General features: G+C 37.0%; 1 protein-coding gene across 7 annotated transcripts in view; it reads right to left on the reverse strand.

Annotated features, from left to right (window-relative positions):
- ATRX (ATRX chromatin remodeler) overlaps positions 1–17,018 on the reverse strand; it is a 234,116-nt gene that overhangs the window by 167,004 nt on the left and 50,094 nt on the right. For all 7 annotated transcript variants that reach the window (XM_082610811.1, XM_082610808.1, XM_082610806.1 and 4 more), the window contains one exon: positions 11,163–11,275. In XM_082610811.1, coding sequence (XP_082466937.1) covers positions 11,163–11,275 — 113 coding nt within the window. The remainder of the gene's footprint in view (positions 1–11,162; positions 11,276–17,018) is intronic.

Here is a 17,018-nt window from a genome sequence, read left to right on the forward strand (position 1 = left end):
ACTTCTCATGTACTAGGATGGCTAAAATTAAAAAGTCAGATAACAACTACTGTTGGCAAGAATGCAGAGAAATCAGAATCCTCATACACTGCTGGGGGGAATGTGCAATGGTGTAGCCACTTTGGGAAACAGTTTGATATTTCCTCAAAGGATTTAACAGAGTTACCATATAACTCAGCAATTCCACTCCTAGGCATATAACCAAGAGAAATGAAAATATATGGCCACACACAAACTTGTTCACAAATGTTTATAGTAGCATTATTCATAATAGCCAAAAGGTAGAAACAAGATGTTATTGTCCATCAACAAATCAAACAAATGTGGTATATCCATATAAAGGAATGTTATTTGGTCATAAAAAGAAATGAAGTACTAATATGCACTACAACATAAATACACCCTGAACACATTATACTAAGTGAAAGAAGCCAGTCACAAAGAACCACATGTAATAGAATGCCATTCATAAGAAAGTCTGAAATAGGGAAATCTATAAAGACAAGAAAGTAGATTAGTGGTTGCTTAAGGCTGGGGGGTAGGGGGTGATATCTAAAGAGTACAGAGTTTCTTTTTCAGGTGATAATAATGTTATAGAATTTACTGTGGTGATGGCTGCATGTATTTGTGAACATACTAAAAACTACTGAATTGTACACTTTAAACTGGTGAATTGTATGGTAAGTAAATTATATCTCAATAATGGTGTTAAAAGTTTTAGTAGTCATTAGGGAAATGCAAATTAAAACCACACTGAGATATCACTAGATATCTATCAGAATGTCTAAATTTTTTTTAAATAGTGGTAAAACCAAAATGCTGGAGAGGATGCAGAGAAATTGATCCTTCTTACATTGCTGTGAGAATATAAAATGGTATAGCCACTGTAGAAAACAATTTAGGAGTGTCCTTAAAAAAAAACATGCAACCATCCTGTGATGCACCAACTGCACTCCTGGGTGTTTATCCCAGAGAAATGAAAACTTATGTTGACACAAAAACCTGTACACTAATGTTTACTAGCAGCTTTATTTGAAGCAGCCCAAATCTGGGATCATCCCAGATGTCCCTTAACGGGTAGATGGTTAAACTGTGGTACATCCATACCATAGAAAACTACACACTGCAATAAAAAGGAGAGAACTATTGACACATGCAACAATCTGGCTGAATCCCAGGGGAATTATGCTAAGTGAAAAAACCCAATCCCCAAACGTCATATACTATAGGATTCCATTTATAGAACATGTTTAAAATGAAAAACAATTTAGAAATGGAGGACAAATTAGTGATTTCCAGGTGTTAGGCACAGGTAGGAGTAGGGGTAGGGAGTTGAGCATGATTATAAAAGGGCAAGATGAGGAATCTGCATGTTGACTGTGGTGGTGGATACATGAATCAACTCAAGGTAATCAAACTGTATAGAACTTAACAAAAACACAAAAGTACAAGTAAAACTGAGGAAATCTAAATCAGATTGGTAGATATCAATAACGTGGTTAACTGACAATATGTTATACTTCTGTAGAATGTTGGTACCGTGAGAAATTGGGAAAAGTGTATAAGAGCTGTGTGTGTGTTACAACTGCATATGAATCTACATCCATCTCAATAAGAATACCACTTTAGGGAAAAAACTCAGAAAACTAGGGGAGGGGAACTTCCTCAACTTGACAGAATATTTACAAAAATCTTATACAGTAACCATCATACTTAATGGTGAAAGAGTTGAACGCTTTCCCACTAACATCAGAAACACCAAGATGTCTGCTATCATCATTCTTCTTCAACGTAATAATAGAAAATACAGAAAGTCCTACCCAGCATAATGAGGCAAGAAAAGGAATTAAAAGGCAAAGAGATGGAACGGAAGAAATAAACGTGACCCTATTTGCAGACAACCAGATTAGGTAGAAAATTCCAATAAATCTAAAAGATGAAAAAGAAGCTACCTAGAGCAGGTTCACAGGATACAAGGTCGACATAAAAAACATAACTGAATTCCTGCAATGAACAATTGGAATCTGAAATTTAAAAACCAGGGAATTTAAAATAGCACCACAAAAATGAAGTAAGACGGTAAAAATGTATCAAAGTATGTGCAAGATTAGTATATGGCTAACTACAAAACACTGGACCAACTGAGAGTTTCTATCAACATTTTTTTTTCTCTATCGTTAAACATTCCTATTCTTTACATGTATTTGGTGGATAACTAAACAGATTTATTGGGGAAAGGATCTGAAGAGCAAGTGTCCTGCACACTTTTTATTTTTCAATGTTTTCTGTTCTCAGATTGGATAATTTCTATTAGACTATCATGAAATTTACTGAAACTACTACAGGTATCTCTAATCTCCTGTTAAGTACAAACAGTGATTTGTTATTCAGAAATTTATTTTTCAGTTCTAGAATTTCAAATTGGTTCTTTTTTATATTTTCTATGTTTGTACTGAGATTTCTTACCTGTCCATTCAACATAAATGTATTTGCTTTATTATACTAAAGCACAGTTGCAATAGCTGCTTTAATATTCTTGTTTGCTAATTTCAACATTTGAGACATATGTGGATTGCCTCTACTGCTTGCCTTTCCTTTTGAACATGAGTCACAATTTCCTCTTTTTATTTCAGATTGGGTACTGGACATTTTTAAAGATACAGTGAAAACACTGCATGCCATTACAGTTGATATTTTTGTTAATAGCGGATAGTCAACTTACCTGAAATCAAACCCCAAAATATATACCCCCTAGTGTAAGCAGCTGAAAGCTTTATTCTGTTCTTTTAGCCCTAACTGGGCTACCTAGAATCTGGGCTGCACTTGTGATTCAACCAGATATGGCAAGAGTTTTTGCAGGTTCCAGAGCTCCCAAACTGTAGCTCTCTTCTAGGTGGGATCTCCCCTCTCATTTTACTAAACCTACTGTGGTCTCCCTAAATTCCTTTATGCCTCATCAAGAATGCAGGTTTCCATTCAACTCTTTTAACTGAAGAATAATTAACTTAATATATTAGTTTTAGGTGCACAACATAGTGATTCAATATTTTATAGGTTACAAAATGACCATCCCTACAAGTCTAGTTATCATCTGTCACCATACAAAGTTATTACAATATTGATGACTATTAATTTTTCTTTAAATGTTTGATAGACTTCACCTATGAAACCAACTGCTCTTAAACTTTTGTTTGTTGGAAGTTTTTTGATTACTAATTGACTTTCATTAGTAATCAGTCTGTTCAGATTTTGTATTTCTCCATGATTCAGTCTTGAAAATTGTAAGTTTCTAGGAATTTATCCATTTATTCGATGTTGTCCTATTTGTTGGCACAATAGTCTCTTAGGATTCATTGCATTGATGTGGTATAAGTTGTTACTTTTCCTCTTTCCTTTCTCATTTTATTTATTTGGACTCTCTTTTTTTCATGATGAGTCTGACTTAAGGTTTTTCAATTTTGTTTACATTTTCAAAAAAAACTAGCTCGTAGTCTCACTGATCTTTTCTATTATTTTTTAGTCTCTATTTCATTTATTTCTGCCTTGATCTTTATGGTTTATTTCCTTCTACTAACTTTGGGTTTTGTTTGTTCTTCTTTTTCTAGCTCCTTTATATGTAAGAAAAGCATGATCCTCAAAAGGAAATCTATAAATTAGACTTCCTCAAAATTTAAAACTTTCACTCTGCAAAAGACCCTGTTAAGAGGAAGAAGACGAGCTATCAGTTGCATTATTTCCAATCTGACCTTTATTATTTCCTTCCTTTTACTAAGTCGGGACTTGTTTTGTTCTTCTTTTTCTAGTCCCTTTAAATGTAAAGCTACATTTTTTTTAATTTGAGATTTTTCTTTTTTCTTGAAGTTGGCCTGTATCACTATAATCTTCCCTCTTGGAACTGTTTTTGCTGCATCCCATAGATTTTGGAAAGTTGTGTTTCCATTTTCATGTGTCTCAAGGTATTTTTTAATTTCCTCTTTGATTTCTTCATTGATGCATTGGTTTTGTAGCATTTTGTTTAGTACCCCAGCTTTCTTTTCATTTCCTTTTGCATTGAATACCTTTTTCTATCCCTTCAGTATCACTCTGTTTGTCTTTAGATCTGAAGTGAGTCTCTTGTAGGCAGCATATAAATGGGTCTTGTTTTTTAATCCATTCAGCCATCTCTATTTTGATTGGAGCATTTAGTCAATTTATATTTAAAGTGGTTATTGATAAGGATGTACTTATTGCCATTTTGTTAATTATTTTCTGCTTGTTTTTATAGTTATTCTCTATTCCTTTCTTCTCTTGGTTTCTTCACATGTAGTTTTTAAAAATATTTTATTAATTTATTTTTTGGCTGCCTTGGGTCTTAGCTGCGGCGCACGGGCTTCTCTCTAGTTGTGGTGTGTGGGCTCTCAAGTTGTGGCACACAGGCTCAGTAGTTGCAGCACGCAGACTTAGTTGCCCCATGGCATGTGGCATCTTAGTTCCCTGACCAGGGATCAAACCCACGTCCCCTGTGTTGGAAGGCAGATTCTTAACCACTGGACCACGAGGGAAGTCTCTTCCCTTGTAGTTTGATGATGTTCTTTATGTTTGGGCTCCTTTACTTTTTGTTTATCTATTGTAGGTTTTGGGTTTGCAGTTACCATCAGGTTGATATGTGCGCACACACACACACACACACACACATTGATTTAATTGAGGCTGATAGTTCCTTAAGTTCAAATATATTCTGAAAGTACTACATTTTTACTACCCCCTCCAACATTTTGTTTCTGACATATTTTACAACTTTACACTTTGTGTATCCCTTAGCTACTTATTGTAGTTATAGTTGATTTTACTACCTTTTGTCTTTTAACCTTCCTACTAGCTTTGTAAGTGGCTGATTTACTATATATTTACCTTTACCAGTGAGATTTTTTTCTTTCATATATTTTCTTATTTCTAGCTATTACCTTTTCTTTTCCACCTAAGAAGACGTTTTAACATTTTTTGTAAGACCATATTAGTGGTGCTGAACTCCTTTAGGTTTTGCTTGTCTGGGAAACTCCACCTCTCCTTCAATTCTGAATGATAACCTTGCCAGGTAGAGTATTCTTGGTTGGAAGGTTTTTTTACTTTCAGTACTTTAAATATATCATGCCACCCCCTTCTGGCTTGCAGTTTCTGCTGAAAAATCAGCTAATAATTTTATGGGATTTTCCTTGTATATGATTAGTTGTTTTTCTCCTGCTGCCCATAAAATTCTCGCTTTATCTTTTGCCATTTTACTTACATGTCTTGGTGTGGATCTCTTTGGGTTCACGTTGTTTGCGACTCTGTGATTCTTGTACCTAGATGTCTGTTTCCTCTCCCAGACTAGGGAAGTTTTCAGACATTATTTCTTTAAGTAAATTTTTTGTCCCTTTCTCTCTCTCTTCTCCATCTGAGACCCCTACCCCTACTATGAGAATGTTAGTAATCCTGATGTCCCAGAGATCCCTTAAACTCTTATTTTTAAAAATTCTTTTTTTTCTGTTCTGATTGGGTGATTTCCACTATTCTGTCTTCCAAATCACTGATGTGTTCTACTGTATCAACTAATCTGCTGTTAATTTCCTCTACTGTATTTTCCAATATTGTGTTCTTCAGTTCTGACTGGTTTCTTTCTTATATTTTCTAACTCTTTGTTGAAGTTCTCACTGTGTTCCTCCATTCTTCTCCCTAGTTTGGTAAGCATCTTTATGACCATTTCTTTGAATTCTTTATCAGGTAAATTACTTATCTCCATTTCATTAAGATTTTTTTTCTGCAGTTTTATCCTGCTCTTTCACTTGGAACATATTCCTCTCTCCCCATTTTGTTTGACTTTGTGTTTCTTTCTATACATCAGGCAAAACAGGTACCTCTCCCGGTCTTGAAGGCATAACCTCAGTTAAGAGCATCCCCTGTGTAGTCTGCGTGTGCCAGGCAGCTTTGGCAAGTTGGCTGGAGCCAGTAAGTCATGGGCCGGGGGGTCCTGGGGCACTGTACACTCAGGCTGCCTTGGTAGGACACCTATAGCTTGTGTGGGCCAGAGGTATGCTGAGGTGGCCTTGGAAGGCTAGCTAGAAAACATGGACTATGTTCCCACTTGTGCTATCAAGGTAAAGGAGGAACACAAAACATGGTGCTCTCTAGCACCTTCAACACTGGAGATAGTTCCAGCAGTTCCCTGCCCATTTAGCAGACACTCTAGGGTTAGTAAGTGGATTTCCTTCATGTACAGTCTAGGGCCCCTTTATTTTTATTTTATTTATTTTATTTATTTATTTATTTATTTTTTGCGGTACATGGGCCTCTCACTGTTGTGGCCTCTCCCGCTGCGGAGCACAGGCTCTGGACGCACAGGCTCAGCAGCCATGGCTCACGGGCCCAGCCACTCCGCGGCATGTGGGATCTTCCCTGACCGGGGCACGAACCCGTGTCCCCTGCATTGGCAGGCAGACTCCCAACCACTGCACCACCAAGGGAGCCCTAGGTCCCCTTTAAACCACTGCTTTTTCTCTGTGCCCCAGGGGAGGCGGGTCTGTACACAGGCCCCTTAGTGATATCCCTCGCCACGGCAGTATACTACACTGAAGTGGGGTTCCCATCAATACTCTCTCTCTGTCTCCTACCAATCTCTATGTGGTCCTTGTATCATCTGTTGTGGAGAAGCTGTTTAATCAGACCTCAGTTCTTCTGCAAGAGGCATTGCTCCTTACGTAGCTGTAGATTCGGTGTGTCTGTGGGGAGGGGTGAGATCAGGGTCTTCCTACCACCTTGGACCAAATGCTGAGTTTTATGCTGGTTCAACCTTAGTCGCAAGAAGGCTATCAGAAGTAGTGGGGTTGCAAGCTCAAACAGCATATCCAGAAGGACAGAGCTATCCAAGGCTTAAATTCCACTGATGGAGCTAACTGGCACCTTTCCTAAGGAAAAAAGGTTTAACAATTGGGAATTCAGCCATTAATACTTCTTTCTTCCATGGGTTGACCCTACTCCAGTTTGTGTCTGCTTTGTGTCACTGTTCAGTTTCCTCACATCATTGTGTTCAGTATTTTGGCCAGAATTAATAATTGGTATCTGTGAGAGATATCTGTTTATCCATACAGAGCTACTCTGCCACTACCAGAAGCAGAACTCCCCAACTAACTACTGAATATAGAACTGTGACAATATGATTTCATTCTAAAGACAAAAGGAACTTTAAACAAATATTTAACACTAGTTAGGTTTCTTTATTGTGATGGTTTGGTTTGCAAATTTGAAACTACGTGGATACAAGACTAATCAACTGAGTACATAAACTGAGGATAATGGGAGCCACCTTTCTTTCTGTTGCAGTAAGAAGTTAAAATACAAAAAGAGGAAGACTAGAATGATGTCTGTAGTCCAAAGTAAAATTAAAAGTATCAATATCAATGCATGAAAACATAACACATATATTGGCTTTCTCTGCTAAAGGGCCTGGAAGCAGACATCCTGGTGGCAATGAGCACATCATACACCCAGATATTGCCTTCTAAATACCATATCCCACTAAAAGGAATCAGAACTCCTTGGAGAAATAACTGATTCCAGGGCTGGGGAAGGGACAGTGCAAAGTAAATAATGAACATCTTGTGAGAGCAGAAAGTAAGAAAGTGCTCAAGGTTGATGAAGACTTGTGAAAAGGTCTGCAGGAGCCATACAAAAGGGGTTCCCACTAGCCAACACTGGTAAAATTTGGATATTAAAATAATGACAGTAAGAAAACGTTCATGGAAAAAGAAAAAAATTAGTATATAATAATATAAACAAATGAATACAGAGCGTAGAAATGTAACCTTCTCCCTTATAGTAATATGCCAACTAAAACACAGGAGGAGTGATAGATCAGAACATCATGATTTTGAACCCAACATAGTAACATATCATTGAGCCAAGAATCGTGAATGGATGTGGTGTAGGCAGAATTTCGAGGAATGGTCCCCAAGATTTCATGATCCCAAATCTTCAGAACCTGTGAATGTGAGGAAATAACACTCCCAAGGTTTTGCTATGTAAAATGGCACAGTTGACCTTAAAAATAGGAGCTCACTGGGGAGTGGTGAGAAGGAGGGGGTCTAACCTAATCACATGAGACCTTTAAAGTAGAAAAATGACTCCAGCTCGTGCAGAAGGTGCAGAGAAGCAAGCAAAAGTATAAGTCAGAGAAATTCAAAGCATGAGGAAGACACAACGTGTTTTTGCTGTCTCTGTAGATGGAGGGGGCCATGTGAGAGGAAATTAAGGAGCTGAGAGGATCCTGGTCAATAGTCAGCAAGAAATGGGGACCTCAGGCCTACAAGCACAATGAATTGAATTCTGTCAACAACCTGAATGAGCATGGAAATGGATTTTTCCACAGAGTCTCCAGAAAGGAACATAGTCTTACTGTCACTTTGACTTAGACCTTGTGATTCCCTGAGCAGAGCTTATCAAAACGCACCTGGACTCCAAACCTACAGAACTATGAGATAATAAATTTGGGTTGGGACTTCCCTGGTGGTGCAGTGGTTAAGAATCCACCTGCCAATGTGGGGGACACGGGTTTGATCCCTGCTCCAGGAAGACCCTACATGCTGCAGAGCAACTAAGCCCATGTGCCACAACTACTCAGCCTGCGCTCTAGAGTCTGCAAGCCACAACTACTGAGCCCACATGCCACAACTAGTGAAGCCTGCACACCTAGAGTCCTGGAGTCCATGCTCCGCAGCAAGGGAAGCCACTGCAATGAGAAGCCTGCACACCACAACAAAGAGTAGACCCCGCTCGCCACAACTAGAGAAAGCCCACGTGCAGCAATGAAGACCCAATGCAGCCATAAATAAATAAATAATCTGGGTTGTTTTAAGCTGCTTAGTTTGTGGTAATTTGCAGTAAGAAACCATAAAAGCTAACTTCTGATGATGAAAAGAATACCTAAGGGGGCTTCCCTGGTGGCGCAGTGGTTGAGGGTCTGCCTGCCGATGCAGGGGACATGGGTTTGCGCCCCCATCCGGGACGATCCCACATGCCATGGTGCAGCTGGGCCCGTGAGCCATGGTCGCTAGGCATGCACGTCTGGAGCCTGTGCTCCACAACGGGAAAGGCCACAGCAGTGAGAGGCCCGCGTACGGTAAAAAAAAAAAAAAAAAAAAAGAATACCTAAGTTAATTTCAAAGTAATCTTCAACAAATTACTTATTAGTTACAAAGGAATAAATCATACCTTTACAGTGGCTTAACCTAGAAAAACAACCATAACCAAATAACCTAAGTTAACATCACCAATAAATGGGGAGATTACATCATGTGCCATGTGATATGATGTATGGACAAGAACATAACGCCACTTACATGGCAATCCTGCCAAAAATTAAAAATCCCAATCTAATTATAACTAATCAGACAAATCCACACTGAGGGACAACCACCAAAATAATATATCTGTACATTTGAAAAACGTTACGGTTCCAGCTTGTTTCAGATTTGAAAAGGCTAAAGACCAAATAACTATATACAATGTGGCATCTTCAACTGGATCCTGGACTTGGTGAGGGGGGGGAAGTTACCTATGAAAACACTGTTGGGGCAATTTATGAATTAAGACTACAGACTGTGGATTAGATAAAAGTACGTATTTCATTTTATTCACCTATTTATCCCTCCCATTGTTATTTATAACTTCCTGTATTTTGGTGTCACCATTTCGAATTATTTTCCTTCTCATTTAAGAAAACCCTTTAGTATTTCCTCTAGTGTCAGTGTGCTGACATCAAGTTCTCACTTTTTATCTTTATTCCACCTTCACATTTCAAAGATGTTTTCACTGAGAAAACTTCGACGCTGGCAATTATTTTCACTTGTCACTTTAAATAAATAATTTCTTCATCATCCAGCTTCTAACATTCCTGTCGTCAAATGAGCTATCAGTGTTATTGTTGTTCAGAAACATTCAACATTCAAAAAGCAAAGACATTTTTCCTCTGGCTGCTCCTAAGATTGTTCTCTTTGTTTTCGTTCTTTAGGAGTTTAATTATGATATTCATAGTTGTAGTTTTCTATTTATCCTGCGTGGGGTTCACAGTGTTTCATGAATCTACAGCTTGATGTCCTTCTTCACTTTTATAAAATGCTCAGCGAGGGACTTCCCTGGTGGTCCGGTGGTAAAGAACCCGCCTTACAATGCAGGGGATGCAGGTTTGATCCCTGGTCAGGGAACTAAGATCCCACATGCCATGGGGCAACTAAGCCCGAGCGCCACAACTACTGAGCTTGCACACCTCAACAAGAGAGCCTGCATGCTGCAAACTACAGAGCCCACGTGCCCTGGAGTCTGCGCGCCACAACTAGAGAAGAGAAAATCCTCACGCCACAGCTAGAAAGAAGCCCGAGTACCACAATGAAAGAGCCGGCACACCACAACTAAGTCCCGACACAGCCAAAAATAAATAAAATAAATAAATCTTTAAACAAAAAAAAGAAAATGCTCAGTGAATATCTCGTCAAACTCAGCTTCTGACCCATTCTCTCTTTTCTCCTTCTGGTAGTCTAATTACACATATGGCTGAACTTTTCACTGTGATCTACCACTCTTCATCCTTTTTGTACATATTGTGTTTGTGTGCAAGTACGTGTGTGTGTGTGTGTGTGTGTGTGTGTGTATTCACCTCTTATATATGTGGCTACCCTTAAAAACCTCAAAACAAATGATGGTAATCATCATATATGATACAAGATACTTCTAAAAAGGAAAAAGGGAGGTAGAAAGGAAATGTTTTTTATTAAAAAAAAATTATGTACCAAATCTACTCAAAGAAGTTATCAAACAACATAAAAATGTAACTCATAATACATGAATAACTTCTAGGATAATATATTTCTGTACTTTTCCTACAACTTCTAATACTACCTATTTTAAACAGTTAACATTCATCACCCACCTCTATAAAACATTTCCATTACACACAAAACCCTAAGTATATGCTTCTCTAAGCACCTATAACCATAAAACCTTACACTTTTTACTTATCTGAATTAAAATCTCAAGTATCAGATATTATGTAACTACTAGATACACAGGGGCTATTAAAGACTTTAATAACTGCACCTGCTCAAAAATAAATGGAAAATAGACTAGAAGATGTTACACATCCTTTGTCAATTTACCTGTGCTTTGGTTCATCACAAGTCTTGGAGGAGAACTTGTTTCTTCAGATTCTTCTGATGAGTGTGCCAGAAAGTCATGAAGCTTCTGCACCAATGTATTCAACTTGCTTTCACTGTCAAAATAAAAATTTTAAGAATATCCTAACTTACCAGGTCATATATTAAATTAAATATAAAGTTTAACAAACTGAAAATATATCTACACTGTAAGTGGTCTGAAAAAATGCATACTCAAAATAAGAATTAAAGAAAATGAATTTTCTGTATTTCACTGAGGATATGAAAACATGAGTAACAAAATCTACCTGTACACTTACCTACAATCAAAGTATAATTCAAGGACTGTGATAAACCATAATGGAAAAGAATATGAAAAAGAATGTACATATATGCATATATGTATACCTGAATAACTTTGCTGTACACCTGAAACTAACAAATTGTTAATCAACTATACTCCAATATAATATTAAATTATTTTAAAAAGTATAATTCAAGGACTGTGATAAACCATAACAGAAAATACGAAAAAGAATGCATCTATATGCATATATGTATAACTGAATCACTTTTCTGTACAACAGAAATTAACACTGTAAAATAACTATACTTGAATAAAATAAATTAAAAAATTTAAAAAGTACTATTCAAGGAAAATGCTGGTAGTATGAGATTTTGCTCTACATCATTTAAAATAATAATCCAGTAATTTATCAAATATATTTCCTGAGCACTTAGTCTCTGGAAGCCTTCAGTAGTTCTTTTGTTTATTATTCTATTTTCTGCTTAGAACAGAATAAATGTATAAATGACAAACACTAAGATGAATAAAACATAGAACAGGACCTAGAAGAACTCACAGATTCCCATGGAAATATTTATGTAACTAAATTATTACAGCATATCCTATTAAGTTACATAATAAGTGTATCTGTAATCCAAAAACAGGGTTATAAAAAGTTAAAAGTTTAAAATGAAGAAAATAAACATATACCCCATTTCTAATAAAAGATTTCCTAAACTTAAAAGCAAGAAAGAAAATAGATAAAACTGATTTCATTATAATTCAAAACTTCTGTGTAGGAAAAGATATCATCAAGAAAGTGAAGGGACAACCCACATAGCTGATGACAACTATTTTCAAATCATATACCTGAAAAGGCATTAATAATCCTTTTATAAAATATATACCCTTTTAATAATGTAAAGAATTCTTACAATTAAACAGTAAAAAGGTAAACCCAATTTGAAATGGGTTTTAAAGAACTTAGATATACAACAACTCAACAACAAAAAACCAAACAACCCAATTGAAAAACGGGCAGAAGACCTAAATAGACATTTCTCCAAAGAAGACATACAGATGGCCAGCAGGCACATGAAAAGATGCTCAACATCGCTAATTATTAGAGAAATGTAAATCAAAACTACAATGCAGTACCACCTCATAACAGTCAGAATGGCCACCATTAAAAAGTCTACAAATAACAAATGATGGAGAGGGTGTGGAGAAAAGGGAACCCTCCTACACTGTTGGTAGGAATATAAGTTGGTGCAGCCACTGTGGAAAACAGTATGGAGGTTCCTCAGAAAACTAAAATAGAATTACCATATGATCCAGCAATCCTACTCTTGGGCATATATCCAGACAAAACTATAATTCAAAAAGATACATGCACCCCTATGTTCATAGCAGCATTATTCAGAATAGCCAAAACATGGGAACAACCTAAATGTCCACTGACAGATGAAAGGATAAAGAAAATGTGGTACATATATACAATGAAATACTACTTAGCCATAAAAAAGAACAAAATCATGCCATTTGCAGCAACACGCATGCAACTAGAGATCACCATACTAAGTGAAGTAACTCAGGAAGAGAAAGACAAATACCACGTGATATCACTTATATGTGGAATCTAAAATATGACATAAATGAACCTATGTATGAAACAAAAACAGAATCACAGACATAGAGAGCAGACTGGTGGTTGTCAAGGGGGACGGCGTTGGGGGGGGAGAGAGTGGGAGGTTGGGGGTAGCAGATGTAAGATTTTATATATAGAATGAACAAACAAGGTCCTACTGTATAGCACAGAGAACTATATTCAATATCCTATGATAGACCATAATGGAAAAGAATATTTTTAAAAAAGAATGTATATATATGTATAACTGAATCACTTTGCTGTGCAGCAGAAATCAACACAACATTGTAAGTCAACTCTACCTCGATAAAAAAAATAAGTTAGGTATACAATTCTAAGAATGTACACAAATAGGAAGCACATGAAAAAATGCTCAAGATTATCCATCATTAGAGCAAAATATAAATCAAAACCACAATGAGATACTATTTTACACTCTTTAGAATGGATATGATAATATTTTTTTAAAAATAAGGGTTGGCAAGGATGGAAAGAAACTGGAACTCACATACACTGCTGGTGGGAATGTAAAATGGGACAGTCAGTACGAAAAACATTTTAGTAGTAATTCAAAAAGTTAAACACAGAGTTACCAAATAACCCAGCAATTCGACTCCTAAATATATACCCAAGAGAAAGAAAACATATGCCCACACTCAAAAAACTATACAGCAGCGGGCTTCCCTGGTGGCGCAGTGGTTGAGAATCCGCCTGCCGATGCAGGGGACATGGGTTCGTGCCCCGGTCTGGGAGGATCCCACATGCCGCGGAGCGGCTGGGCCCGTGAGCCATGGCCGCTGAGCCTGAGCGTCCGGAGCCTGTGCTCCGCAATGGGAGAGGCCACAACAGTGAGAGGCCCGTGTACCGCAAAAAAAAAAAAAAAAAAAAAAAAAAAAACAAACTATACAGCAAAGTTCATAGCAGCAATATTCATAACAGCCAAAAAGTGAAAAGTACCCAAATATCCATCAACTGATGAAGAGACAATGGGATATTATACCCCAATTAAAAGGAATTAAATATTCATCTATACTAAGCATGGATGAACATTGGAAACTTTGTGCTAAAAAATGCAGACACAGGGCTTCCCTGATGGCGCAGTGGTTGAGAGTCCACCTGCCGATGCAGGGGACACGGGTTCGTGCCCCAGTCCGGGAGGATCCCACATGCCGTGGGGCGGCTGGGCCGGTGAGCCATGGCCACTGAGCCTGTGCGTCTGGAGCCTGTGCTCCGCAACGGGAGAGGCCACAACAGTGAGAGGCCCGTGTACCGCAAAAAAAAAAAAAAAAAAAAACATTAAGAAACAGGTAACATCTCGGTCAGCCCTTCATGGGCCAGATACCACCCTGATTCAAGCAGGGTGCTGGGCTCCAAACCCAGTGGCCCCTCTGTACAGTTTTTCTACATTTGGTTAGGAAGATCCCAAGATATTTAGTGAACGAAAAAGAAATGAAACTAACAGGCATACTGCAACTAGACATTGTGTGTGGGATTTTGGTTTTTTTTGGTGGAGAGGGTTGTTTTAAATAATCTTGAAACAAACTTGACTCTAGAATATAGGTACCAAAAGAGGGTATGGTTTCTACTTTTTGCCATAACCTTCCTTTGGAAATGAGTCAGATGTACAAACAAATTATCATCAAGTCACTCAGTATCCTTAATCTTCAATTAGATAATGGAACCAGAGGAAAAGATGCTACATGTCAACCAATGGCACACAATATTCCTGGTAACCAAAATTTAAAAATAAGAATGGATGATGTCATTCTGCATCTTGTTCCATCAACAGATTACCAAACAGCAAAAGCACTGTACTTTAGAAATGAAAGAGTAGAGCAAACCAGCATAATGATGATTATCACACTCATTCCTAGAATTCACAGCAATCCAACCACAAAGCCAGCTATCACATGAATTCATACTGTAGCTGAACAAGGTCAAGACTATGGATAAATCAATGCAGCCCATTAATAGTACCTCAATATGCAAAAATTAAAACAAAAGAGGATACAATCAGAACTTTTTTGTTCTCTGAAGGACGGCATTCTTAGGAATGAACATATTTGTGTAATATTATACATTATGAGACCAGCTAGAAGTCCAATGGTGAAAAAAAAATTGATACTTAAAAAATTTGCCCACTCATTTGAAAAATCTTCTCTAAGGGCAGATGTGATATTTGGAAATAGCCAAATGTCATTTAGAGTCAAGTGTGGTGAATAATGAAAGATTATCAGGTGCATTAAAATTAGTTTTTGCCAAAATCCAAAGTATTCTTGAAGACTTAATTTCTTGCATGTCTTCTACATTGGTTACAAAAGGAGAGTTCTTGAAGTATCCTCAGGAATGACATCATCATTGGTTTCAGTATGGCCTCCAAGGGTGACTATTTAGAAGGGAAATATTCACTCATTTATAAAAGCTCTGATGTCAGCTTTTAAAATCTGCCTCATTTCTAGAGTCATACATTGGATATGGTCCTTGGAATTAAGTCTTATTTGTGGAAATGATATTTTAAACACACCAAATAAACTGTTTAAAAGACAACACTTATCAACCCTTTTGTAAAATGAAGGATCTTTTCCTAAGGCAAAACTGCACACATTAACTTATCAGTTTTATAATTGTGAACTATTCTAAGTTATTTTTATTAAATCCAGACGTGGCTGTCACTCTGTTCCTCCTCCACCAAAATGTGAAGCTTACTCCATCAGTACTATACATTACTTAATTCTAGGTTCTACGTATAAGTCCTTAAAATGATCTTTAAGAGTAGTTAAAAATCTTGACTGAAGAAGAATCTGATCAGCCTTCATACTCACAAACACACAATTACAACATGGGTTTGATGTAAATGACCAATGACATCTAATCTACCTATCTTCAAGAGGACCAAAAAAATTCTAAATTCCTAATGTAACCTAACCATATCATAAATGACTGGATTTCAGACAAGTTTTAAGTACTAATGTCAGTGTTTTTAACTATGGGCCATTTTCTTCACCCTGAATGTTTTACAACATTTCTTCCATGAGAAATGTGGAGTTCTAACAATTACTAGTGTTTCACCTCTTTTGCATTATTTGAAGAAGTATATGTGTAAAGGAGCTAGCCTTTTTTAAATTAAACTTTTCATTCTGAGATAATCATAGATTCACATGCAATTGTAAGAAAGATCCTGTGTATGCATTACCCAGTCTTCCACAATGGTAACATCCTAAACTATTTTTCGGGAATTCCCTGGTTGGCCAGTGGTTAGGACACAGCACTTTCACTACTGTGGGCACAAGTTCAATCCCTGTTTGGGGAACTAGTATCCCACGAGCCTCATGGCATGGCCAAACAAAAACAAAACAAAAACTATTTTTCATTTTCCCCCATTCATCTACCTGCTCACACAGATGGGTGGCTGTCTTCTAGCAATGGACCATATAGAGGCTCTAAAATTTGGACATATGTTCATGAGCATACTGACCAAAAATGGTCTTTTTAATAAACAAATCATTGGTAATTAACTTTACATTTTTGTTCACTTAACAACTGTTTAAAATAGCATATTATAATCCAAACTGGAAAGGAACAGTAAACTTCATCTTTGTCCACAGATGACATCTTACATGTACAAAACCTTAAAGATACCACAAAAAATTCTTAACAGTTAATACACAAATTCAGTAAAGTTGGTGAATACAAAATTCACATGCAAAAATCAGCTGCATTTTTCCACACTAACAATGAACAATCCAAAAAGGAAATTAAAAAACAATGCCATTTACAATAGCATCAAGAACAATTAAGTATTTAAGAATAAATTTAACCAAGGAGTTGAAAGACTTATGGAGAGCTGCAGAACAGCAATACTTTCACTGCTGAAAGAAATTAAAGACACAAATTAATATTGTTAAGATGACAATACTACCCAAAG

The sequence above is a fragment of the Mesoplodon mirus genome, assembly GCF_964341445.2.
Source record: "Mesoplodon mirus genome assembly, chromosome: X".
NCBI lineage: Eukaryota > Metazoa > Chordata > Mammalia > Artiodactyla > Ziphiidae > Mesoplodon > Mesoplodon mirus.